General features: G+C 41.4%; 2 protein-coding genes across 16 annotated transcripts in view; one reads left to right on the top strand and one right to left on the bottom strand.

Annotated features, from left to right (window-relative positions):
• Window positions 1-108: 108 nt before the first annotated feature.
• Window positions 109-15,306, bottom strand: znf451 (zinc finger protein 451). 8 transcript variants are annotated; one of them, XM_015363228.2, is made up of 13 exons: window positions 14,960-15,196; window positions 14,311-14,384; window positions 13,408-13,491; window positions 12,323-12,445; window positions 11,338-11,449; window positions 10,246-10,396; window positions 8,617-8,743; window positions 7,224-7,383; window positions 6,346-6,493; window positions 4,683-6,160; window positions 4,206-4,280; window positions 3,296-3,332; window positions 109-347 (listed from the first exon to the last, which is right to left on the bottom strand). In XM_015363228.2, exons 2-12 carry the CDS (start codon window positions 14,368-14,370, stop codon window positions 3,322-3,324), a joined length of 2,529 nt encoding a protein of 842 aa, XP_015218714.2. In that variant the 5' UTR covers window positions 14,371-14,384; window positions 14,960-15,196; the 3' UTR covers window positions 109-347; window positions 3,296-3,321. The 8 variants fall into 8 exon arrangements, with proteins under 8 accessions (XP_015218714.2, XP_015218713.2, XP_015218711.2 ...); XM_015363231.2 differs by lacking the exon at window positions 109-347 and adding an exon at window positions 930-1,979; XM_015363227.2 differs by lacking the exons at window positions 3,296-3,332; window positions 14,960-15,196 and adding an exon at window positions 15,223-15,306.
• Window positions 15,307-17,902: 2,596 nt separating this feature from the next.
• dst (dystonin) overlaps window positions 17,903-25,186 on the top strand; it is a 172,066-nt gene continuing 164,782 nt past the window's right edge. For 2 of the 8 annotated variants that reach the window (XM_069180055.1, XM_069180054.1), the window contains exons 1-3: window positions 17,903-18,333; window positions 18,765-18,799; window positions 19,222-19,404. In XM_069180055.1, the coding sequence (XP_069036156.1) occupies window positions 18,153-18,333; window positions 18,765-18,799; window positions 19,222-19,404 (399 nt within the window). In that variant the 5' untranslated portion in view covers window positions 17,903-18,152. The remainder of the gene's footprint in view (window positions 18,334-18,764; window positions 18,800-19,221; window positions 19,405-25,186) is intronic. The other 6 variants (XM_069180065.1, XM_069180063.1, XM_069180067.1 and 3 more) reach the window with 4 other exon arrangements.

Genomic DNA, 25,186 nt, shown 5'->3' with positions numbered 1-25,186 from the left:
AAAATAGCGGGAAAACCATCTTCAGGAAATCGATCTTCATCTAAATTTACACATTTATACGCTTTATACCTGGAAAAAATAAAATATTTGCTCAATAATAAAACATGCTTAACCTTAATAATAGATTTGTATTTTTATTGAATAATGCTGACTTTAATTATTAACATTCCAACTTAAGAGTCATCAAATAATAATAAACACACATTGCTTTGCTTTTTTTTTTTAAACAGGAACCAGTATTACCAGTTTAAACATTATTCAGGTTCATGGGGGAAAAAAAAAGATCACTTAAAAGTCATCTTTGGATCAGAACTCCTGAAGGCTTCTAGTGATAGCTTCTTCGAGCTCTGCAGAGATAAGGGATAAAAATGAATTTAGCAATAGAGCATAATACACTTGAAAATCATAATGGACTCGGCAAACCTGTGAGCAACAACTGAAACAGAGCAAGTAAACTGAATGTGCATTTCTTTTTTTCAAATCAAAGTCAGATGTCAAGTGGCTAATATGGTCACTACTATACTGTACAACTTGGGAAAACAAAGCTTGCAATATCTATTGAAACTGATCTTTCATTTTACATTCCTAAGTACTGAAGCTCGTTTTGGCTGAGTTCAAGAGTCTCCCTGGATGAGACTCCACGCTTTCTACAGCTGGGTGGGCTGCAGCAATCTGCTTGCTACAACAGTGTCTGCACTGAGAATGTAAATCCACCAGTCAGAACAGATCAGGAACCACCTTACTACCATATTCTGCCACAAATACAGAAATGCTAGTATGCTGACACACTGCAGCTTGGCTTCACCCTGTTCTGATGGATTCTAATCAGAGATTCCGATTTTCAAGCAAAAATCATGTCCAAATCCAGGTGTAATTTATGTTTTTTTAAAATAATAGAATGAATATAGAATAAAACAAACATAAAACAATTAACATTTATACATTGTGTTTTACTTATTTATTTTAGAACAAAATACAAAAACAATGCTTTAATAGAAAGAAATCGTTTGGTCTCAATGTTCTTGCTTTTGTGACCATTACACAGAGTACAGGGGAAAACAACCATTTTAACCTCAAAACTGAAGACAGGAAAATCCCTTAACTCAAATAAACTCATATCAACAAACAGGTGGAAAAAAAAGCAAAAGCCTAAAATCTATTACTCACTGTAAACAAAAAAAGCATTACCGACATGATGATGAAAATTATTTTTTAAAGTCAGCTGAGTGTCAGGTTTGTAATGGTCTCAGGCAGGTGTCTGATTCTGGTCCTGGTGTCTCTTTCAGGTTTGTTAAAAAGTGTGTGTTAACCCCCCTAGTGGTTCTAGTCTTGTATGTTTTACACCTAAAATGCAGTTAGATCTTCATGGTGTGACACCGCAGGGGTAGGGGCCACCACTTGAGCTTGGACTGGTGTGTCCCATGCTCCAGACACGCCTCTTTGAGCTTGCTGGGGAACCTCTTCCACACGTATACACGCACTGTCCTCCGAGAGCGCTGCTCACACTGGCCGACAGACTCCACCACAACCACGGCCTGACGTCACCGAGCCCCTCGTTCACAGTGACCCTGGTGACACACGAGCTTGGGGCCTACAGCTCGCTTGCTCTTCAACCAGGCTGGGTCTCGCACACAGAGCCTGCAGCGCTCAGAACTCCGTCTCTCCCACCCCAAGTCTCTTCAGGGCACCGAGAGCCTGCTGTCCAGACAGCCCCTACTCTCTCCCTAGTACCCTGTATCACACCCAGCCCTCCAGCACTCACTACCTCGAACACACTTACACAGCGGACACCCCAACAGCTCTGCGCCCTGCAAGAGCAGCCTGCTGTCCCTTTAACTGTCACAGGGATCCCTAACTTTACAAAGCCTGCTGGATGGCAGAGATGATACAGACAAGAGCTAATTTTAGCCCTGCTCTGCATTCCAAGTATCTATACATTCAGTGTAAGGATGGCTTTCAAGTCTGATCCAAATGCACAGCTGGGGGACAAAGAAACAGGTGGAAAATCAAATTAAATTGGGTAAACCCCCCAAATAAGAATATCTCATATTAATCTGCCTCTTCGGTGCAAAGGTGACAATGGCAGATCATTCTCCTCAGCACACACACAGAACCCTGTTGTTTCAGTCAACCACATGCAAGAGGACATTGTTTCTGGTGTCTATTTCTCAGTTCTGTACTAGAGGTTTGCTGTGGGAACACTCAGTTAAAAACAGCACATCATCACTGGAACCCACTTTCAATACAAGCATTTACGGACTCATAATGCTAGTTTGTACTTATTTAAGTATATAATTAACAACAATAAAACGGGTAAACTGTATAGCAAAAACAAATGCTGTCTGCATTTTTAGTTTGTATCAGGGTTGGCCAACTCTGTTCCAGAAAAGTCACAGCCCTGGAGCTATTGATCAATTTAGGAAATTGACTTGCAAATTTATCTCTACTCTTAGAAGACTCTCACATTTTCATTCTGAAGTCTTAAAAACTATTAAACAACTCCTTGTTTTGATGTTAAATCAATTCTTGTCTTTGTTAATAATTGATCTAAGAATGACCTAGCCTAGAGAAATCTTCTTGTTGGGATCTGGAGCGGCCACAGCAGTCACGGTGTCTAAGCAGAGCAGCTGTTCAGGCCAGTGGTGCAGATGTCCTCCGCCCTGTGATTTGAGCACGCTGTGACCCAGATAGCCCAAGCAGCAGGACACCATTTGTGAGGGCTGCTGGGATTGCTTGGGCTGTCAGTGTGAAAGCTGCTTCTGGGACCTGCTGGCACTGGTGAGCTTGCCGTGATGTCGATGAGAGCCATGCCGCTCAACACCCCTCTAACTGTAGTGCTGGCTAAATCACCACATATAAAATAGGAAACAAATTCTATTACAATTTACAAAAACAACTAAAGCTATTTCTTTGTCCAGGAATGTCCAATCATTGGTCTATGACTAACAAACACTAACAGGTAAGGGTCAGACTAAAACATTAGTTATGATCACAGAAAATGTAGAAGAATCAAAGACTAAAATTATCACTTAGAAACCCCTACTTTTGTCTGCATATAAAGTAATTTTGTACATATTTTGTACATTCCAGCTATTAGTGCAAGAACTTTTTCAATTGCATTGCCCTGGTGAGAATCAAAGTGAAAAAACTAAACTGAAATAAACTTAGTTTATTAAACTTAAAATAAATTTAGTGAAATAAACACCATAAACAAGTCCTCTAAATGATTCCCACTGGAGACCACAAGATGTGATAGAACAATGAGAAATGCTGAGAGTGCAGAGATAAAACATACCCATATGATACAGGGATCATTCACCATCAATGCAAAGCTAGCAAAGACAGAAATGCCAATTAACAAAACAAGGTCTCTAAAGGTATTAATAAGGCTGGGGCAATGCCTAATCTATTACTATTGATACATTGTCTTCTAAAAAGGTGACGCATTGATCAGCTTTAAAAAATGAGTGTGCATCAAAAAACTGATTTTAATTTATTACTTAATTACATGTGACAGGTTCTGAAAAGCACAGCAATACATTTATGCATGGTATACTCAATTTTATTACAAAATAAAAATGGAAGTCTAATTTGGTGATATTGCACCCCGTTCTGTATATTATTTATAAAGACTGTAGAGTATTCTGAAGATGGTGCCCATAATGGCATAACTCCACCAACTGTTGTGCTACGCAGCTTTGAAATATGGCTAAACAATTGCAGCAGTAGATTATAGTGCCTTCTTGCTAGTCCTAGCCAGCACCAATCACAGACTAAATGACCCCCGTTTATACCAGGAGCTGTGCAAGAGAGATTCATTCTTACACACAGCCATTGAGTCAGGCTGGAGGGCTGCAGGGAAGCTCTGGACTCAAACAAAACTCGCCTGGTTTTAAACCTTCACACAGAAAAGAAAAAAAAACAATCCAGTCTGGCCAAATGTCAGTGATCAAATGACAGACTGTATCAATAGACTGATGCAAATGCATTGCCACAGCCTTAGGTTTTAATTGCACTTCAATTAAACAAAAAAATAACCAGAGCAGCAGTAATGGAGATCTTTGCGAATGAAAATGCCGACATGACCATTACATTTCACATAATGGCAGTCAAGGAGTCCCCAACAGCTACTCGGCAGTCATTTATAAAAATGTCATACTTAAAAGGCATCAGCTGAAGTTTCATATTAAAAATGTATTACACACCTTTATCATCTTCGGTCACTTGATTTGCCTCTTCTAAACTTAAAGCCAAGGCCTGCTTAATTTCTTCCTCAAATTCTACAGCAGAAAAACGAAAATGTTAATTTCAAAGGATGTCGGATTCAAACCAATGCACTTCAAGTTCAGGCAACAGCAATGCCAGTAAATACTAGAGGGCAACACTTCTGTCAGACGGGCCATGTGAGAACTGAAGATGCCTGGGTGGATGCATACAAGTTACTGCACTTGAAATAAAATGGTCATTTCTCTGTACAAATCTCAAGGTCATGAGTGTTAAAAGCAGAAATGTTATTCTTAATCTTGATTAGGTTCAAGAATTAAGACTGAACTGCAGATAAAGAAACAACCATTAAACACCATAAGAGATTGATTGTAAATCCTGAGAAAGGTGTTTATAAATATGATAATATCAATGACAATTTCTCCATCTCTGTCATATTACTGGCGAGGTTCAAGTACCTTTTGCCTCTTCCAGTCTCTCCTGGCCAGCGGACGGAGCCTGAAGGACACAAGGCTGGAGCAAGCAGTGCTTCGAATGATAGTGCCCGTGGTATTCCAGCGTGTCAGGAAACTGCTCGGTGCAGTACTTACACGACACCAGATAGCGTATTTTGTCACCACAAATGTTATGCTTCTCATTCATGTGGGTCTTCAGCTCTTCTAGAGTGTGTGCCCTCACTGGGCACAAGACACAGCTGTAGTTTTCTTTGTGTTTTGGAAGAAGTGCCTTTATGCATTCCGAGTAAGCGTTTTGCTTCTGCTCTTCGCCGGACACCTGGCATGGACAGCTCTGGGTGACACCCTGATCCTGATCCTGATCCTGGTGTGCCGGCTGTGCTGCTCTCTCCTTGGGAGACTCATCCATGAATACATAGTCCTTGCTATGGTAGGACTGGTAGTGCTCCAGGAATTCCTCCTCTGTACCGTATTCCATGCTATCACAAAGCCCACAGAAATATCTGATGTCAACCTGTCCTTTGTGCACATCCTGGAAGTGACGATACAGGGTGTTTGTCTTGAGGAACCTCTCCTTGCAGAGACCGCAGAGGTACTTATGGAAGGAGTGGTTCTTCACCTTGCTGCAGTGCTTGTAAACGCTGCTTTCCGAGTCAAAGAGGTCCTCGCACATCCTGCAGAGCCACTGCCCAGATACACCAGCTACAGCCGGGCCCCCGCCGCCCTGGTCCATGTGGCACTGGCTGACCGCGCTGCTGCCCGGAGGGGCAGGAGGCTCCTCGGGCTCCTCCTGCTCGTAGTAATAAGTGTGGCCATGGTGGCAGTCGGTCACGTGGGACATGATGTCCTCCTTCCTCGGCATTTCGATCTTGCACTTCCGGCACCAAAAGAGATAGTTGTTCAGGTGGGCCCCGCCGTGAAAGCGGCTCATGTGCAAGCCCATCAGGGAAGAGTCCTCGGTCCGCTTTTCGCACACCGAGCACCTGTAGCAGATCTGATTGGCGGCCATGATGTGCTTCTCGGCAGCCGTCTCCGCCGGGAAACGCTGGCTGCACTCACAGAGCCAGACGGTCACGCCGGCCTTCTCTCTGGCTGGGGTAACGGGAGCCGGCTCCTGCCCTCCGCTCGAGGTCGTGCGTCTCCTCTGCCGCTTAGCTTTCGAAGCATCGGGACTCTTCTTATCCATTTCCCGACTGGGGGGCCTCTTCAGCAGGGGAACTCGGATGTGTTTTGACCACGCCTCCAAGCTCTGTGGGTTTTTGCTTTTTTCAAAAAAATTGCAGAACTGCAAGATGGCCTTTTCCATGGTGGAGATGACCTCCACCTTGTGTAGCGTCAGCTGCTCGTGCTTTAGAATTTCATTGTCGTCGCGGAATATTTTACAGCACAGGGCACACTGTCCCTTTACCCTCAGCACCTCAACGACCTGCGCCACAGTCTTAGCTGCTTCTGCCACTGGGCTGGCGTTTCGGCACTGGACCCTGTTTATTGGATGAAAAATAAAAAAATGCCAACATTAGCAACCTGGACGGAACACTGCGTCTTTCCAAGCGTCTTTAGAAGACAAAGTAGAAGCTGCTAATAGTATCACCTCAGGGACGCTGTTTTTAATAATCTAAGCACTACATGAAAATGGAGTAATTTACACATAGGTAGGTATACTCACTTAAAATGCGCCGTCACCTCCATATGTGAATTCAACACCTTCTTGCAGGCCATGCATCTCACCCGGAAACTGACTTCTTTGCACAGACCAACAAGAAGCTTTTTTGCATATAATGGGATAGGAAGAGGAGCTGGTATATCGGCTTTATCTTCAAACAAGAGTGACAGGACAACATTAAAAGCACAGGCCACAACGAAACATCCCACAATAACAGTGCAGAATTCCAGAATTCCAGTATAAGCCTTGGGAAATCAAGGCTTTGCAGAAATGTTCCAAAATTCTAGTATTTTATATGATTTCTGGTTATACTCAGTTACTGTAACGCATACATGATATAGTTGACGTATTTAATAAAAGGTTTGTCAGCAGTTTTGGCAGCCAATAATTTAACAGAGCTATCCTTGCTTTCTCAGCGTCAGAATGGCACACAGAGCAATAGTCACATTTGAGGGAGGGGGGAATCTGTACTCTCGTAGAGCTTCATGCTACAGGAACTGGGGTTTGATCTGACCTGATGAGCCTATAAACTTAGCATGAGCCGTGCACGTAATAGAAGAATAATTGTTTTTGTCTAAACTGAGACTTAAATTATTCTTGTTTCAAAGTCAGATGTCAGGAAGCAACCTGAGAGCATACAGAAGGACCTGAACTGCTGCAACCCACCTGTCATTAGAAACTTCAATCTACGAGACAGAAGCTTCCATCCAAACTTGGTGTCTAGTTTGCAAAGGTCAGGAAGGATCAATTCAAGGACCAAGTCTCGTTCTTTGGAAAGAAGACTGTCAAACAAATTTGACTAGGAACGTGACCTCCTTTTTGAAATATCAAGGGTTAACTGATCTGCTGTGATCAAATGACCCCATAAACATTGAACTCACCACTGAGTTTGAGAGTCTGAACGAAGTGATTTCTTGCTGACATGTGCTGCAGACATTCATCTCTGATGTTGAAAAGGAAGTAACAAGACGGACAGGCAAAGCAGTGAACTGGCTGAGAAGTCAAAGTGCTGGAGTGACCATCTGCATCACTGGAAAAGATCTGAATAAAAAAACCAACGGTGACAAAGCAATAAATTCAATAAATTCCAATTCAAAATATCATTGCAATCCTTTTCGTGGCTTGGGTTGACAAAAGATCAACAGCACACAATACAAACACAGAACCATTGCAGGGATTTATAACAATGAATGCAGTCTCCTCTGCTGTCCTACTTTATGATTACTATTGTTATGAAGTAAATCTAGATGCAATGGATCACACCTGGCTTGTGTCAACATTTCCAGCTTCAAAGCAAGGAAATGTTTACTGAGATGTAGTGGTCCAGGATTCAGTGATCAAAGCAATTGTATAGTCTACCTTGATTTACCTTAATAAAGTTCTGCTTAAATCATTAAGTGTCAGACTAGAGTCCAGAAAGACGCCATAAAACAGGCAGGTACAGAGGAGAGAGACAACAAGGGAAAGAGGAAGACAAAAGGCGAGAGCTCCTTGTGCCAGATCACCCAGAAAGACCAGATTAGAGCTAATTATTGAACCTTGTTAAGAGCGTTTGCTGTTCTGTGTTTTTTTAGGGAACCCGAAAGTCCTGTGAGAAGAATCCCTTGGTTAAAAACAGGTCTCTCCTGTTTAGAGGGTGTATTTTTAGAATTAGGGAGATAGGTTCCCATTCATTTTGTGGCATCCAGGTTTGCAGAGAAAGGGATTTCCTCTTCTGTTGGCCTTTGTAGGCATTAAAGAGTCAAATACCTGGTAGCAGTCTGGGGTTTTCTGGGTGGTTAGGACGTCCCAGAGGCCTAACACCTTATTTGAAAGTCTGCACACAGTGTACCTTGTGTGTTTAATGTTTATGTTGTGGGTTGTTTAGTGTGTGTATTGTCACTGTTAATACATATTTGTTTAACCTAGTGTGTCTAAATTATGCCTGTTTTCACCAAAGCTGTACCAGAGAAAAAGAACTCATGTGCCTCTAATTACACCAACCGCCCAGGCATATTCTTAGCAAAATCTTTACAATTGTGGGTTCTGACTAATTTATGAATTGATTAATCTGCTCAGTCATATTCTCTTATTTTCAGAACCCCCTATTTGTAACACTATTTAGGATTTCCCTGAAGAGGTTGCAGACTAGGATTCCAGTACAGACTAGTACTTAAAAAAAACACACACTTTTGCAGACTACAGTCCCAGTCAGGATCTTTGAGCTAAGTTTGGAAGTGCTGTGTATGTACATATGTACAGAACACAACTTGCATGCTGGGGCACATCTGTTACCTTAGTTTGCAGATGGTTCTTATATTCCTGCTCAGTTGGGTAACGCCTGCAGCAAGCGACACAGGCATAAGAAATCGATGGGCTCCCTTTGAGCGACACAGTGGGATCACATGGAGAATGGTCAAATCTAGAAACACAATAGATTAAGCTAACACAACTCTGTTGCCTCAAGGGTTCTGTCAGATAAACTGGTTTTTATTAAAAGGAAAAATTCACAGCAGCTGTTCACTGCCCAAGATGAAACAAGACATCAGAGAATATAAATTTCCTTAGGCTACAGAGGTATGCAAAGATTCCCACTGTAACTTCAAATTCAGAGAATAATCTTCTTGAGTGGTTCCAATGCACCTGCATTTCCCAAATGGAAATTTCACAAAAGTCTGACTTTTACACTGAAACAAAGGGAAAAGCAGCATCAGAGACTTCAAGAGGGTGAAATATTCTTACTGTAATACGGTGAGGGGTTGAGTCATAGTATCCAGGACCCTTGAGACACTTGTGGAGAGATGGTATTGCGGACCAAGACTATAAGCCCCAGAATGGGACGTGATTCAGACAGCGGCTGGGCCACTGCAGTTGCAATTGACCACCGGTGACTTATGAAAAGGGAGTGGCAGCTGATGGCCAGAGAAAGAGACGAAGAAGTGGAACTTTACAGAGCAATCTCTAAGACTTCTTAGAAAAAGAATACTGGGCCTCTGAAGAGCCCATGAGTTGACCATCTGAAGTTTCCATAAGCTTTTCCATAAAAAAGGCTTTTAAAAGGCTGCTATTTTTTTCACCATTGTGTTGCTCTCTAAAATCTGCCAGGGAATGGTTAGCTAGTGCTCCGAAACGCAAGCTATGGTTTCATTTCCCACTTTTTTGGTGTACCAGTGGCACTCTTCCTTTGGGACCAGTTACAAGCAATAACATAGTTACTGTACCAAGTACACTGTGTTAGAGGAGACTTTGTCTTTTGGATGAGACATTAATATGCCGCCCTGAATGTTCATTTAAGATCGCAGTTTGTAAGAGCAGGTGTGAGCCCCTGCTGTTATCGCTCAATTCCACTATGGGCTTATTTTAGCCTACTTAAAGTTTCTGCCTTCATTTACTGGGTGAAATAATTCCTCTAGATGTGTAATGAGACTCATAATAGCTTAAATGAGTCCACTTCTTCATGTAGATCATTTTGAGATGAAAAGCACTCATTTATAGCCACTTCTTCCGATACTGAGCCACGGGGGAGCCAGAGCCTACTCTCACCAGCAATGAGCACAAGGCAGGACGCACTCTGGATGGGAATCATTATAATGAATTTAGGAGAAAATGGACTGATAAATTTAGGAGGATCTGTAGAATTTTTTTCACTTTGATATTATATTTTTTTTTGTAGATCAATGATAAAAAAATCCTTATTAAATATATTATGATCCCTTACTCAAATGCAACAAATTATAATAAAATCCACTGGCGGTGAGCATTTTTGATAACTACTGTTTTATCAGCAGAGTCTCCCCATGAGACCATGCTTCCTTGCAAAATATTTCTGACACTAAAACATCATTATTGAGCATGAGCATTTTAAAAATATGAGTGAGTTTTGGTGCATTTTATAGTTTTACTCAAGCAACAAATAAGACTAACCTTTTGAGATGACCCATGAGCAAAGGTACATTTTCAAAGGATCGGTTGCAGTTCAATACTGGACACGTGACAGGATGCATCTGAGAAGATGGAGATGCTGCCGATTTCAGAAAAGACCTTGCTCTCCCGTTCAACACACCTGGTTTCAGTCCTGCCATTGACAGCATGAATAAAGTCAGAACTACATGACATTCAAAATCGAAAAATTGTTGCTTTTATTGTTACTGGTCAAGGAGAAAATAAAAACTATTCAATTTCTCTGTCCCATAACTCTAATATAGTACTTAAGGACTTAGAGTAATTACCACAAGAGGGACACGTATATACCAGAGGTCTCTTGCTGACTAATTTGTGTTCTGTTTCTCCTTCCCTATATAATATTTTTGTTCTTTGCAGGTTAAAGGCTCTATTTCTCTAAAGCTCACGTCTTTCCTCAGTTCTACATATCATTGTGTTGTGCTCGTGAACCCCTCACAATCGTTATCCTCTCACTATCACAGGCAAAAGCAGCAGCTGATAGATTTGACTACCAGCTCTCTGGGTCTTCTTTGGTCTGTGATTGTGTAGCTGATCCCTTTACGCAAATGATTTTACTCTGTTATTAAAGACCTAAACCAAACAGAAAATCTACTTTTGTCAGTTGTGTGAGGATGCTTGCATATTGTTGGGTAATTATTAAGTATGTGGTTAAAGTGCAATTCATTTAAAAGCAGTCAATAAGGTTGCTAGTTAAAGTCCAGGGCTTGCATGAATTTACCATTAACCCGATTGCTGTGGTTGTGGTTTCTAGGTGACAACTGCTGTAAGGAAAGGTCCAGCCTCCATCACAACAGGTGCTTGGCAATATTAAAGCAGGTCTAAAAGCATGTCATGTGCTTTGTTTTGATGCAATAAAATTCAGCAGAGAAAATGCAAAACCACACTGTCCCTGACATCACAGGATTTAAACATCTGGATTGACCAAAGCCCATATAGTCTGTAAGTATTGTTTAAATGATAACTTATATCCAAAAGAATAAAATAAACAGCACAAATAAATATTGCTTATTGATTAACGTCCCATTCCTAGTCTCATTTGATGTCCAACTGTACCTGGCATTTTTAACCACTGGTCCACACAGCGCTTGGCATCTTTGTTATGGGGGCTTCCTTGGATAAATTCAAGCTCCTGCAGACCATGTGCCTGTTGTGAATCCATTTTTTCCTGAACCAACGCCAGAGAAACACACATCAGACATTGTAAAATTAATATCAAGCCAAATCCTACCAACTGATTTATCTGCCAAAAATGGAGATTTGTGCTTTCTTGCATCACCATTGATTGGTCTACGATGTAATTTAGACTAAAATCAAACAGCATGTTGAAAAAGTGTCCTTACTTTGACATAATGAAATCAGTATTCTCCACAAAAGCACATTCAGCTAATTAAAATCTACAGATCATACTCCAGTACTAGTATTCTTTTTAAAAATATATTAATGGTATGAAAGTACTTCTGGAGAAAGCTAGATTAAACTAACTTTTAAAAGTCATTTGAGAACATTTGCTAAACTAGGACCTATGCCTTAAAAATTATACGTAAGGCATTAGCCTTGAAAGTTTCATTTTGAAAAACAAAAATGTATTTTCAAACATGTACAACCAGAAGATAATTTCCTATCCCTCAAGTCAAATTCTAAGATTTTGCCTCTTCAAGACGCTGTTGGGCAGTCTATTTGTTACAGGAGAAATGTATTAAATTATTGAATATCCTTATCAAGAAGATTCTCAAGGAAACTTTTAGACTTCAGAGATAGAGAGCTGCCAATTAATGATTGAGATAAAAACCATTACAGTAGGTTAACAGTGGAAGATGATAGGTAATCTTTTGTTTAGAAGCTTTCCTAATGAGATTATTAAATATGTCAAGATCAAGTCACTTGAACATGAAAGAACATTTCACTACAACCTCAGGAAAACACAGCAATCCTATCGCCAGAGCAGCTGAAACAGACCACATCACAGGGCCTGCCAGTCTGCGCCCGCGGTCTCACCAGTGCAGACTGCCGACCGCGACGCGATTCCCGCACGACAAACCTTGAAGGCTCTGCACTTCTCTTCTCGCTCCCTCTTCTCCACCGCCACGTGGCGGGCCAGGCGGTCCAGGGTCGAAGCCACCTTCGCCTTCTGCCTGTCGACATGGTCTTCCTGCTTCAGGAGCTGCAGGCAAGCGCACACAGACAGGGGCTGAGACCACCTCCGCGGCTCGGCTCGCCAAAGCACACCGGTATGTCTACGCCTCGTGGTTACTTTGTGGGTCTGTGTTATGATTACTGACAAACCCTAGTCAATCCCTGATCCCTTTCTGCTACACGACTATTACACGGCAGGGTAAAACACCAGTCGACCTGAAATCCATAAAGCACTTGATATCGAACACAAGCAGAAACGTGTCGTAACAAAATGCATTCATCCATCTTTTATATTATACTTTTTTTCCTTTTTATCCTTAATACCGACATTGTTCCACTTTAGGAAGGTCAGCGGTGAGAGTCAAATGCTCAAGATGAGGTCTGGCTTGAAAAGCCATTGTGGGACATTACCATTTTGAGGAAAAACGTATTGTACAGGCCATCAGTAGAATTTAAGGAGGACTCTGGGGTTAACACCCTTACTCACTGGATACTGAATGCACATGAACAGACTAGACTGGCTGTCTGTAAGGAAACGTCTTGCTATAATCCCCTATATCACTGCAGATGTGCTCAGGCCCACAGACAGGGGTTTAACTGCCAAAGGAAAGGGGACTGGAGTGGAGTGGAGTGGAGGGGGGGGCAGACCTGACACACCCACAGGGCAGCTCAGAGGAAGCAGTTTCATCCGTTTCTACGAAGTCATGACTGGGAGAGGCAAGGAAAAGACAAATCCGAGGAAAAAATGGAAGCCCTCTTCCCCACTGTCAATCAGCTCGTCTTTCTGCAACTGCACATAAGACAGAGGAGGAGCAGGAAAGTGACCCCCGCTTCAGACCACTCTCTCCAGTAGGATACTCCCGAGAGCTCACACAATCTCCCTGCTCCAGGTCAGCCTGGACACAAACATGTGCCACGGATTCAAGCAGTAAAAAGCAGATGGACAGGAGGCACTGAAGGATTTCTTTGACACCAGCTGGAGCGACTTACTTTGACGGGAGTAGCTGAGCTTCCACCATCTTCATCGTCACTCAGCAAGTCTATGTACTCCAGCACCGGCCTGAGAGGGCCCTCCTGTTGACAAGACCAGACCAGGGTACACAAGCACTCAGAACATGAGAAAGACTGCTCTCTAACTCAGATTTCTCTTCAGCCCATTAGGTACTTATGGGCTAAATTACTAGATCTTTTCCAGCTGTGCCTCGAGAAAAGGCTTTGGTATCAACTTCAGCAACATGGCTGGGTATCTTGTTCCACACTCCCACAACCCTTTGGGTAAAGAAGTGCTGCTTGCTCTTGATTTTAAACACACTTCCATGTAGGTTCAACTTGTGCCCTCTGGTTCGTTCACAGTTCATTCTGAAGAAATATGCTCTCTCAATCCCTTCGAGAATTGAGGACATTTGCAACATTCCCTTAAGGCCTAATCTCAAATGCTGTATCCTTTTTTCTTGGCCAGAATTGATGTCACGAATAAAAATACCTTACCAAGGCTATAAAAGCAACATTTGTAAGATGAGCAGTTTATCTCAGCAGACCCCTTATCCATGAGAGACTGCAGTGATATAAGACCGATACAATAATAAGATTAACTAAAACAAACTACAGCAAACACAAACAAAATCACAAACCAAGTATCATAAACAATGTACCAAGCAGGAGCGGACACATGTGGATTCCAGTATTTCGGACACTGTAATACAGGCCTGGAGGAGCAATAATTCAGCATCACAATGCACGGACCAAAATAGAAAAGTGCAAATATTAGATACATTTAGTTAAGAGGCTGTAGTGAAGAAACGGTAGATCATATGAGCAGGATTAAGATAATGTTTACGGAAAAGCGTTTTAGTTTTTCTGTCTTCATCTGTACTTATCTGACAAAATACTTACCGACACAAACTGCACCTCATCGGTGGTCTCATCTTCATTCGCTGGCGTCCCTGACATCATAGACACAGGTTTACCTGTGAAGACACGGCGCAGCTCAGTACGGCCACTTTATAAAGCCATGTCAGCTCAAATCAATAAAAGGTGAATACTGTATGCTGTCCTTTGAAGCTCTACAGATGGTCAACGATGTTTTTAGATGTTTTTATACATTCATTTGGAAACAAAATTACACAGGGAGAGCCAGATTTTCTTGAAAAAAAATCGCCTTTCTAAAATCACTTGAAAAAACGAAGTCTGCGGCATATCAACAAACTTTCTAGAAACCAGATTTGTAACTTCCTGGGAGTAACTTCGATTGCGTAAACTGGGATGAACTGATTTCCCATTTCAAACGACGCACACACGCGAAGATGCTATGTGCATGCACTGTTTTCCTAAGTCACTGATGTGATCGCGCACATGCAGTCGCCCTTATTTACTTGCCATTTGGTAAAAACAAACGCTGTTCATCTCGGGTTTTTGAACATTTTCCCAGGTCTTGTTGCTTTCAGAGATACGGCTAATACTCACTCCCCGCCGCTGGAGAAATGTGGATTGTGTGCACAAATTATTTAAAAAAAACCCTCAAGATTCGTGCACAGGCCGTTACCCTGGGTCGGTGTTTTCCGCGCACACGAACAGGCCGGAGACAGACGCAGTCTCCCGGCAGCACCACCCCAGCTCTCCGGCCCGCTCCTCCACCGAGCCCGCACACACACACATACACACACACACGCCAGGAACAAGATGGCCGCCGGGTTCTGGTACCGGGTCGCGGCTGGTGACGCGGATGCGCGAACAACCCGGTGTTTACGGGCCCCTCTCTCCCGGCGAGAGGGGTCTTGGTCAAGGGTCACTCGGACTGGAACAGACCTTGTCCGGCGGTCTCCGTGCTGCCGCTGTCTCGGCACTCTGGCCCCTCAGAGTAAAGGCTGCCGCCCCCTGTTTCGGAGCGCTCTGAAAAGAAAGAAATCTGTCTTTAAAGAAATGATGAAAATGAACCCTGACCTTCCGAGCACGTAGGGAAATAGTATGTGCTGCACTATGAACATAGTGATGAAGTTCACAGCTGAACAAAGCTGCACAGACGAAACGTTGCGTCTCTTTTCGTTTCCGCATGGAATAAACATGTATTTCTTTCTCAACGTAATTATATATATATCAAAAAATGGTTTCCAAATATTCGGAGTAAAGAATCAAACTAATTTCTAAACTTGAAATAGTAATGTAACCCGAAATTATCAGTTATTTTAATATAAAGCTTTTGTAGTGACACGAAGAACTAAAAAAAATTACAATTTTTCCTTTAAGATATTCAGAAAAAAAAATGTTTCATTTTTATATACCCCATAGATCAAGTGTTATATAGTAAGAGACGCTGCTTCAAACTGTAACAGATTCAACTCTTTAAATAAATCTATTTACACGTTATTTTGTTAAACAATATACCGGGCCAGTCCAGGTAACTGCTGTTGTAGTCCCGTAAACATCTGTGGCCCTTTAAAGATTTACTGATAGATCAAGCTAAATGCAAATGCAAAAATATGAGTAGTGTTAAAATTAAAATAAATGCCGTTCCTCTAAACAGCGGTGCACAGATAACATAGTAAGTGAATATTTAAGGCTAAAACCATTTTGCTCGAAGCCCATGCCACTGAATTGGTTTATGTGACAGACCCTCATTACACAGCAAGGCCGAATAATCTGGAGTCGAGCAAGTGATGAACATAATATTTATGCCTAATACAGACAGCATCTGTAGAATTTTCTAAAGTACATTTTTCATGTTCACATGTACCCTTTATGCTCATAGGGTCCTTCTACAGGTTGGCTCTTGAGTCTCATTTCTTGTAAATCCAATTTAAACCCACATATTGATTCAATTCTTAAAACACGTTGGAATTTAAAATTAAAAAATGTATGCACTAAACTATACTCAGCGTTTAAGGAATGCTCACCCAATTCCCCACAATATGATTTTACATGTATTTTATAAATCAATCTCTTAAACAAATAAATGAGAATGTCATTAACAGGGAGAGAAAATACATTGCCAGAAGTATTTTCATTGAATTATTTCAAACACGATGGGATTCTTGGCTCTTTAAGCTGTAACAGTCCAAAGCCATCTGTGAGCGGATTGGAGTCCTCTTGTTTAACCCTTCCTATACTGTTTAAGTGGTGGTGCAGTGGTGCAGAGGTTAGCAATTGAGTTCAATTCCAGACCTGGGCTGCTGTCTTCCAGCTCTGGGTCATGGGGAGCCAATCCCAGCAAGCAACAGGCGCAAGGCAGGATACACCCTGGACTGGACGCCAGTCTGTCACAGGACACACACACACAGACAGAAACGCAGAAACCCATTAGCCCATAGGCCATTAGTCCCTGGAGCCAATTAACTTACCTGTGGGGGACTGTGGGGGAAAACCGGAGCACCTGGAGGAAGCGCACATGAGCACATGGAGAACATACAAACCTCACGCAGACAGCACTCCGGGTCCACTGCTGTGAGTAACCACTGCACCACCATTCTGCACTGCGTATCTCATCACGAATTCTATTTATTCAAGCAGCGAAGATGTAAATGCCACTGATTTATCCAGAATCGGCAGTGAAACACGAACCAGAGGACACGAGCGGAAACAACCCGAAAATGCATCTGAAACCGAGAACGGGGAGCTGTACACGAAGGGATGTAAGAGTATGGAACAAGCTGCCCAGCCGTGTTGTTGAAGCCGATACCCTGGTTTAAGCAAGGTTTGGGTGAGGCCGTTTGTTTAACAACTGTAGTGAAAAACCAAATGCTCTTGATGGATCGAATGCGAGTCTTTTCATGGTTGAAGCAAACAGTAAAGAAATTATAATTCAGACTCTTGATGCTTTATTATAGTTTCTTCGCGATGGCCACTGAGATGGGAAACGAGTAACGTTGGGAACATGAGCCCGTTTATCTGCCCCGGCGAGGCGCATTCGTGCTGATACAGTACATTTTCCCAAGAGGTATCGCTCCAAACTTGCTCTCCTCAGCTCACACCAGCTCCTCCCAGACTGCAACTTGATAACGCAATGCTCGTCTCTGGTTTGTCATTGCACCACAACCGAGGTTCTTTAAGAACGCAGCAACAATCATGTAAAAACGAAAATGTTATTAAAAACCGTGAAATCTCAAGCAATAATATATCTGTCAAGTTTATGTCCTTAAATATGAAGTCTCCTAACATAAGCTGGAAGTAGAGGTTTGGGATGTTTAAAATACATGTCCAGTATTTCGTCTTTATTACCTTAAAAAGCTTGTACTGTACTAAACATGACCTATATATGCTATAATCCCTTGCAGTTCAGATTCCAGCATTACAGGGAGAAATTATGCACAGCTCATGATAATAAATGTATGATACATCCTGCTGTCTAATAGCCGTAAACATCTGGAATTTACGTTTTCATGAGGTTTTGGTGTTGCACCAAGAGTGAGGTATCGCGAATGCGTTACGTCTGGGCTTGACACCTTTAAATCCCTGCTTTTCCTCTGCTGCAGCTCTGCTGAGCTCAGATGCAGATGCTCCGCGCTTGGTCCCGCATATGCTGTAAAAAAGATGCTGGCTGTTCTCGACTGCTGAGTCATGGACTGTTGACTTACATTATTTAGATCAATACACCTCAAAGCTGGTCTGCAGGTCTGGGGGCTCAGTGTGCTTTAGATCCACGGCGAGTCCCCGGGTTGGCATGAACATGCATTTCTAGATTCAAATCAAAGCAGAAACCGAGGCTCTGAGGCAGCACCGCCTGCCCTACATCTCCTCTTATTATGATTGCAGCAGCGTTTCTGGTTTTACTGAGACCTTACAGTATTCAATGTGTCCTGCTCTTATTGCTGCTCTTGTTGGGAACTATCGCTACGATTTTGTTTTTTTGTTGCTGGCATCGCAAGCTTCGTAATGGGAAACATCCTATGAAATCTGTTTTTTCAGGACGTTCAAGGAGTCGCGGTGAGTATTTCTACATCTGAATTTACCGTGTTGCTATAATGCAGCGTTACAAATACATCATAAAATATATTTGTTTTCATCAACATATTGGATGTACACCGATGTAGAAATGTTCTGCTTCTTCTTGCTATTTGTAATCATCCTTTCGTCATGTTTGAAGAGAGATTGAACATTTCTGCTGGACTGCGGCAGGCACGTCTCCTCCTATCCCGAAAGACTCCCTGACTTTCTAAACGGCTTTCTGATACATTATTTATATTAATTGTTATACTAACTGACACATAAGTTTTAAGTTTACAAGTCTACATCCAGCTGTTTATAAAACAAGTCTTCAAAACGCGTCATGGTCACATTCAATGAACGTCAATTAATATGTTTGTCTGTGTAAGATTGTGTTCAGGAAATATTAGAACATGTGTCCTTTCTCCTAGAAGCTGGTCTCCGGTCGCATCATTTCCGATCCGAGGTAAAGTCATTGTTTTCTAGTTGCTCAAGGTCATGGTAACTTAATGCATTCTGTTCTGGGACGGTAGGAGAATAAGCGTGATGAGCAGAGGTGTATTATCATCTGTGTATTAATAGCCAACAGTGTAGACCCTCCAAATGTATTTCCTACTTTTAAAGAGGAAACTTGTATGTCGCATGTTTGATGAGTAATCTAGTAACTAAAAAGTTATATTTTGTTTTAAACTGCCAAAATGTAACAAGGCGCTTCAAAGCATTGCTAATTTCTCTGCAGGGTGTCTGACTCTGAAAAGATGTTTTTACTTAGTAGCAAGGAGGTCCTGCAGTTATATTCCTGTTTATACCCAGAGTATGGAGCCGTGGGAGTGCGCCACGGTGCCGTTGTGAAACGCTGGTCTTCACCTGTGCTCCGTGCTCCGGCAGGGTTACAGGCAGAGTCCCCGCCATGCGAGACGGAGCGCCAGAGCCCGAGTCCAAGAGGAGAGCAAGTCGCTAGTGGAGATTCCCGAAAGCGAGCAAGAGTCTTCAGCCCGGAAACGAAAACCCAAGAAGAGAGTTCAGCCCGAATTTTATCATTCTGTTCAAGTTACTCCTACACGGAAACCCGTAGGTATTCATTTTTATTGTTGTTGTTCGTTGTAAACCCTTTACTGTTTTCTGTTTTTTGTGCAAGCGTGCAAGTGTACAGAGGCCTAAAACTCATACTGCAATTCATTTAGGAACGGTACTGTGTTAAATGAAACGAAGGCGCGAGTAATGTAGAACGTTAACGTCTTTTATGGGCATCATTTCGGTGTCATGAATCGGGAAAGAGGGATCGAGTAGGGGACACAACTGCAGGCCTCAGGGATTCAGAGGTCCCTGTAGATCTCCAGCTTCCCAAGAACAAGGAAAGCCTTCAGCTACGGCTCAGGTGGAAGCAGAACCAGGAACCTTCTGGCCCTCCAGTACGGGAGTGTTGTCCCCTAGATTAGACTAAGCATTAAGTAGCCTTGGCACCTTGACTCCATGCCATTGCAAGTCTTTGCTCCAGCTAATCCTTTATCAGGGGGCTAATTAAGTAATTAAAGGTTAATTCATTACTTAACCTATTGGGAGGTTGCAAGTTCTGCAATGGTGTGTCAGGATGCCAAGGGTAACAAACCCCATCTATAAAGTAACACGCATGATCAAATTGATCCGATGACCAAAAATCATTGATCAAAGCAAATAAATCTAAACAGTACAGCACCACTCAATTTGTACTGTTATGTGTAGGTACAGTAAATAGAGAGAGAGAGAGCCAAAAAGACTGTTTAAAATTACCTTTAATTATACAAATTTTAATTATAAAAAACAGTTTTCCAAGAGACAAGAAAGAAACATTTAATTTCCATAGAATTCTTCAATATGAAGAATCCTTCAAATAAGTAGGTGAAATGTGTTTAATTTTTTTAATATTTATCAAATTGCATGACATTGGTTGTGCATATGTTTATACAGGAAGAGGCTCTTCCATTCAAACATCATAGATATATAGTTAGACCCCGATGAAAAACAATGTCAGCTTTCTTGGTTTACTCTTTTCTGCATCAGCCAAATGTATTTGTAAGGCTTTTTAAATGGTAGTTTGTGACAGGTTGATGGTAAGGAGCACATAAAATTCTACACAGGCTTTGATTTGTGCTTTCTAATTTAACATGTTAAATATACAGTAGGATTCCTTGCTGAGTCCTTTAGTTACATGCAGTAAGAGATTTCAAACTGCAAGCTTTTCAGTCCTCTGTCTATCTGGGACCAATGAAATTTGCACACATGTTCCACTTACTGCAGTTACCTTGAAAAGAGCTCAACAGATTCTCTCCCAGTTGTATAGAAGAATTAACCTTTGAAGGAAAATGCTTGCTGATCATCCTCCCACGATGTAATCCATATTCTCACGCTTATAGAGGGTGTGCCCACACATGTCAGGCATGCTAATTTCTGCTAAAACGATGTGAATAGCACATACAACTGCTTTCATGTGATTTAGTTTTCTATTATATTAAGTACATTCTGTGCTTGCAGTCATAGCTACCGCCTCTAAATTAATTGGTATGTTGACAATTGTGGTACTGGCATTCACAAAGTTCTAGAACAGATGACGATATGGATGAATCTATCAGTGCAATTAGGCACCATGCTCTGGTGTCTGTCTCTGTGAAGCCCAGCTTGACACAATATGATGCCAAAAATCTGCAATGACTTTCCTATAAACCTCATTTGAATACATTTTCAAATCATTGAGATGCCTTAGAAAGTCATGTTCTGGGTAGATAGTGCAGACCTAACAAAGCAGCCTGGTATAATTTTCAAAGCCTGTGGAAAAGTGGTATGATGGATGCTCGTTAAAGCATGAAACCTCAGCCTTGCTTGGCAAGTCAGCACTTTCGGTGTGTTGGTAGTTGGTGCATGTCACATCCATTTGGGAGGTGTTTAGACCCCTCTTAGTACTCAGTTCATGTTTACAGAAGCATTTGTAATAGAAGAAATAAGATCCAGACTGTGGTATTCTTCAAAACATCCTCCTGATCAATTATTTTCAATAAAACCATTTTTATTTTTCTTACTTAAACTGATTTCTTATGCCCTCTAAATTTTCAATGTGATTCTTCTCCCATGTCAAAATGGAGTGGGTAAAAAAATATATTTTTAATTAAAAAATGAAAATGCTCTCATTGACTGCTCTGCTACTTGACATTTATTGACATTTATTTGCCAAGCAGTTGCATTTGGTAATTTTATTAGTACTAACTCGCACATGTCATTTTATTTGTAATGTTAAGGAAGGAATTATCAGCCTCCTGTTTCGGTGGCTCAATGTAGCACTCTGGGAGAAAGGCAGTCTGACTGGGAAGAGAATCTCAGTTGACAGCTTCTAAAGTTTCGTTTCCGAAAGGCCCAGACCTCCTGCTCTTATATCTTTTGCCCTGTCATCCTTTGAGTTGTGTACGTTACATTATTTAAATAATAAATAATTATTTAAATAAGGTCTTTTATCACTCTGTTCGATAACAAAATCATATATACATTTTATTCAGAAAATCTTTTGAAAAGACCAATTCGTGAAGGTTATCGAGAGATTTAATTATAATAATAAAAATAACCAATTGTATTAATTTATGAATGCAGCTTTCATTCACATCAGGTGGAGCAGCACTAAAGCAAAATACATTTATAGCACAGATAATAAGACAACAGTAATGTGAAGAAGAAGTTAAAGGCCAAAGTAAACCGATGGGTTTTTAGCAGAGATATAAACATCTGGCAGCGGACTGGCTGTGACTCTGATATGTCTGGCTAAGGAGTTGCTGATACGTGGGTAATACTGAAAGGCCCAGACGTCCATGCCCTAATCATAACCTAGTCATGTCCATGGCCTAGGATATTTATCCATGGGTCTGGGGTATTGAGTAAGAGCACAGGGATAGAGTAAATCCAGATCTAATGGTCTCAATCTATTCAGAGAATCCTGTGTTTTCAAAAGCATTTTGAAATCAAACCTGTTTTTATTAGGTAGCCCTTGTAAGAATGGCATGACAGGGTGTACATGTTTACAAGAAGCCAGATCCTGGACAGTTGCAGACGACGCAGTGTTGTGGCAGTTAGTGCTTCTGCCTCACAGCTCTTGGAAGTTCAACCTGGTTCCAGACTGAGGGATCCTGCTGAGGGGAGTTTGCATGTTCTCACTACCTTCTCACAAGGAGGTAGTTGTCCTGTCTTTTGCCCAAAACATCTGGGATAGGCTCCAGGTTGCTGCAGACTGCATCAGGAATAAGCAGCGTTCTGATAATGGATGAATGTAGGTCTTTAAGCAAGAATGACCTTTTCTGGATCTGATATAGACAATATGATATCTGATATGTCAAGTAAAATCTTAAGTGAGCAGTGTCCCATGAATGAAAGAATAAGCCTCAAAAGACAAATTACAATTAAAAATAACACGGATGTTTCTGGCTTCTATGGCAATGCTTTCTGCACAGAATAAACAAGAATTCAATTGCAATATTTCCAATGAAGAAAGTGTCAAGTTGCTGGCAAATGTTGCTAAAGCAACTAATATACAACTCTTCTTTCAGTGCTTGTTTTCTTATTTCCATTTGCTCTGCTTTATTTTTTCTCATAAAAAGAGAAAGAAGCAAAATGCACATTCCCATGTTGTCCCTTTTAACCTAGATGTGCACATTGTTTTCTTTAACATCAAAGGCATCTTTCTCTGCATGTAGATGGTAGTGATCCTGCCTTGCTTTGCATATGACCTTGGGGTTTGTTATTTCCCAGCACATTAGAAACCTTTCCACTGATGTTTATTTTCCTTGCAAAAGGCCTTGATCATTCCTAAAGTCACGTGTTACTTTAGTTATTGTGAATTCAGGGCTTCTAAATGGATGGGGAGCTCCCATTCAATGTCTTCATGTGATGCAGAATGAATGAAGCGAAATTGACACATTGTTATCGTTCTGCATGAGTGATAAAAGCTTGCACACTGTTGCACAGAATACCCCTAATTCTTTTTGTGGTCATTCATGACAAATTAGATGCCTATACAGTATCAGAGTCTTCAGATATAGCCATGGTAGACAACTTAGTAAAAGCTGGTAAATAGACACCCAAGCTTTGAAAAGGCACCTCTTTATTCTCTTTTCATCTGTAGCACAGGAAGATGTGAGAGAGATTAATTCTGTGAATGCTACACACATGCAGTATTGTTCTTTATTCTAGAGAATAATGTGCTAACACTTTTTACTGGACAGAGATTAGAAATGCGCCATACCTATTGCACACAGTCTGAGTAAGGGTGTGCTGGAAGTGGCCTTGCTGGGGTGTTTTCAGTACCTACTGCAGAAGTCGCTCAGGGAAGTGCAACATGTGCTGGTGTCTGATGATTAATCAAGGTGTGGCATAGCTGTGGTGCTTTGTCTTTGTCTGTTCTTTGGAAAGATTTCCGATACATGAACCTACACGAGAATTCTGTTCATTTCAGTTTGTTGCCAGATCACTAATGCTGACTGTCCAGTGCCAGACGGGCCAACACATTTCTTTTGCATTTTGTGGATGGTTCAATGATTTTTTTTTCTGTTTGGTATGATGCATACCTACAGTATAAGCTATCCCTGCAAATGCAGCCAGGCATACCATTTTCCTGGTACTCCCTTGTATGTGCTGAATTCCTGGAGGGCAGGGTTGGTGATCTCACACAACCTACAAGTACGCTGCTTCTTTGCATCAAGCAAAGGCCATCGCTGGAGAGCATTAACCCCTTCTCACATTTCTCCGGTGAGCTCAAGGACTGCAAAAAACTGGGTCATTTATTTAGATACGTCATGTTTCCGCAGACTGATATCTACCATACTATACCACACTATACCATACCATGCATTAAATAAAAAAAAATAAAAATTCAATCCAAATCAAACTATTACTATACACAGTGAAAGGCATGATTTAGAAATTTTACATATAAGGTTAACTTTGGCAAATACTGCATGACTATTGGGAAGTGCATTTGAAGAATGTCAGTATGCTATACAGTAGATATACTGCATTTAATCAGAAATTCTTTTTTTTTCACTCATCTGCAACACAGACGTGGCTAATACACTCTATAGTCATTGTGTGTAATCAAAAGCATTAGATGTATTTGATGAAATCTGTGAGAGGTCATTGTGGGTTATCACCCTACACAGACAACAACCTCAGCAATCCCTCCAGAGAGCCCACAGAAATGTTGCCTATGATGACTGAGAATCAGCTGGCAGTGGTGCTGTCAAAGGTGATGGATCTGAATGAGTTTGGTGTTTCTCAGGACGCTGCGTCTGTATTCTCAACTCTGTCCTGGAAGTCCTGGAAGGCTAATAATTATATTCTGGAAACTTCCTAGAAGGATATACATCACATGATTACCAAGAGGTGAGATCATTGATGTTACTAGGTTGAGTAATTGTGCGTAAAGGAATTGACTCTGATCATCGGTGATTGTGTCACTGTTTTATTTTAGCTAACACTTTGTCAGTAGATTTTTGTTTCCTGGGTTTTCCTAGGATGTTTCTTTCTAGAATCTGATCCACTGTTATTTTGCAGTTAGGGTACTATCCATACCAGTGCTGAATCACAACTACAATAGTCTTCTGTAGTCCAATCTTTCTTCACCTATTACTGTTTCAAATAAAATATACTTCAGCTCCTGTGTGAATTCCGCTTGAGTTTGATTAGAACTAATTCATCTCTGTGACAAGTATACAGATATATGCAGACAGATCTATAAATACAAATAAACAGATTTAAGCATATAAGAAAGATTACAGCTGAGAGGGGATTTGGGATAGCATATCTTTGCTCTGCACTGAAAGATAATTCCTGTTTTTTTAGA

Source organism: Lepisosteus oculatus, chromosome 17 (genome assembly GCF_040954835.1).
Source record: "Lepisosteus oculatus isolate fLepOcu1 chromosome 17, fLepOcu1.hap2, whole genome shotgun sequence".
NCBI lineage: Eukaryota > Metazoa > Chordata > Actinopteri > Semionotiformes > Lepisosteidae > Lepisosteus > Lepisosteus oculatus.
This window is presented reverse-complemented; position numbering and strand designations above follow the sequence as displayed.

Excerpts from the sequence above, each read along its gene's own strand:
- znf451 (XM_015363227.2), bottom strand. The coding sequence starts at position 14,370 with ATGATGTCAGGGACGCCAGCGAATGAAGATGAGACCACCGATGAGGTG. Across the intron at positions 12,446-13,407 it reads GCTCAGCTACTCCCGTCAAA|CTCCTGAAGCAGGAAGACCA; the intron begins GTAAGTCGCTCC and ends GCTTGCCTGCAG. Across the intron at positions 11,450-12,322 it reads AGAAGTGCAGAGCCTTCAAG|GAAAAAATGGATTCACAACA; the intron begins GTTTGTCGTGCG and ends GCGTTGGTTCAG.